Source organism: Alexandromys fortis, unplaced genomic scaffold (assembly GCF_014885135.2).
Source record: "Alexandromys fortis isolate MF-2015 unplaced genomic scaffold, M_Fortis_MF-2015_v1.1 scaffold_436, whole genome shotgun sequence".
Classification (NCBI taxonomy): domain Eukaryota; kingdom Metazoa; phylum Chordata; class Mammalia; order Rodentia; family Cricetidae; genus Alexandromys; species Alexandromys fortis.
The window spans coordinates 166,776-168,279 of NW_026068334.1; the positions used below are offsets into that span (position 1 = coordinate 166,776).

The 1,504-nt window shown below is 42.6% G+C and overlaps 1 gene segment (V, D, J or C); it reads left to right on the plus strand.

Moving 5' to 3' along the window:
- The first annotated feature begins 604 nt into the window (after positions 1 to 604).
- LOC126495258 (Ig kappa chain V-III region PC 7940-like) lies at positions 605 to 1,207 on the plus strand. The segment is given in 2 exon segments: positions 605 to 650; positions 879 to 1,207. Coding segments are annotated over 2 exon segments (375 nt in total).
- The last annotated feature ends 297 nt before the right edge of the window (positions 1,208 to 1,504 follow it).

Sequence of the window (1,504 nt, forward strand, 5' to 3'; positions counted from 1 at the left end):
GCAAATTTTAGCATTGTGACAGTATTAAAAATTAGTTTGGGGACTGAAAGGTATCTCAGTGGTTAAGATACCTTTCAGTACCTGTCAAGTACTAGTAGAGGACATGGGTTCAGATTCCAGCCTCCATATGGCAGTGCATTGCTTCCTGTATGTCTAGGTCTAGTATATCTAATATCCTTTTCTTAAGTCCAAGGGCAAGACACCCACATGTGGTCTGCACACGTAGATGCAAGAAAAACACACATATACATAAAACAAACAAATAAAAGTTTAATTCTGTGAAATCACAGTACTCCCACAACTCATATCCTTTACAGCAGAACAGTGACAGTGCACTCTCTACATGGAACCTCTAAATAACAGAATAGGTCAGTTCCACAGGGTCAGCCACACAGTCACTTGAGATACACTTAAAATACTCTAGAATATTCTTTGCTATACTGACATAGTATGACATAAGATCAGGTGGTCTTCTGAACAACAACTCAGCTTTTAAAAGATTAATTTGCATATTGCGATTTTAGCCACAGTGCAGATTCCTCAAATCATCTTTAAAGGCAGCTGGTGTGTTTCCAAGAAGCAGCCTCTATTCCAGCTCTCAGAGATGGGGTCAGCTGTTCTCCTTTTGTGCCTGCTGCTCTGGGTTCCAGGTGAGAAGACGCAGTGCTAGGAGCATCTATTGTGGCTATCACAGTATTCTATGCCTTGTTGTCCATATCACTGAAATTATGGCATTTAATCGGTTTCAGTTTTCCTTTTTATTTCATTTTTCTTAGAGTATATATCATGACAGCTGTTACAGATTCCACCTACATTACAGTTTTATACTGGGGTACTTATAGTATGTCTATGACAGCAATGTGTGCTAATCATTTCAGGCTCTACTGTGGACATTGTGCTGACCCAGTCTCCAGCCTTATTGACTGTGCCTCTAGGGCAAAGAGCCACCATCTCCTGCAGGGCCAGCCAGAGTGTCACTGCAGAGAGTTTCCATCTTATGCACTGGTACCAACAGAAACCAGGACAGTCTCCCAAACTCCTCATCTATGAAGCATCCAACCTAGAATCTGGGGTGCCTGACAGGTTCAGTGGCAGTGGGTCTGGAACAGACTTCACCCTCACCATCAGTCCTGTGGAGGCTGATGATGCTGCAACCTATTACTGTCAGCAGAGTTATGACCTTCCTCCCACAGTGCTTCAGGGTTGAACAAAAACCTCCTGAGTTTTCTGGTCACTGAAGCTCAGTCTCAGCTGTTTCTTTTCTTTTTTATTTATTATTATTTTATTTTATGACTTTAAAAATACCAATCCAAATTCCTACTTCCTTCCCTTCTCCCATTTCCCTCCCACCCCCTTCCAATCTTTTTTTTTTGTTTTGTTTTGTTTTGTTTTTCGAGACAGGGTTTCTCTGTGGCTTTGGAGCCTGGAGCCTGTCCTGGAACTAGCTCTGTAGACCAAGCTGGTCTCGAACTCACAGAGATCTGCCTGCCTCTGCCTCCCGAGT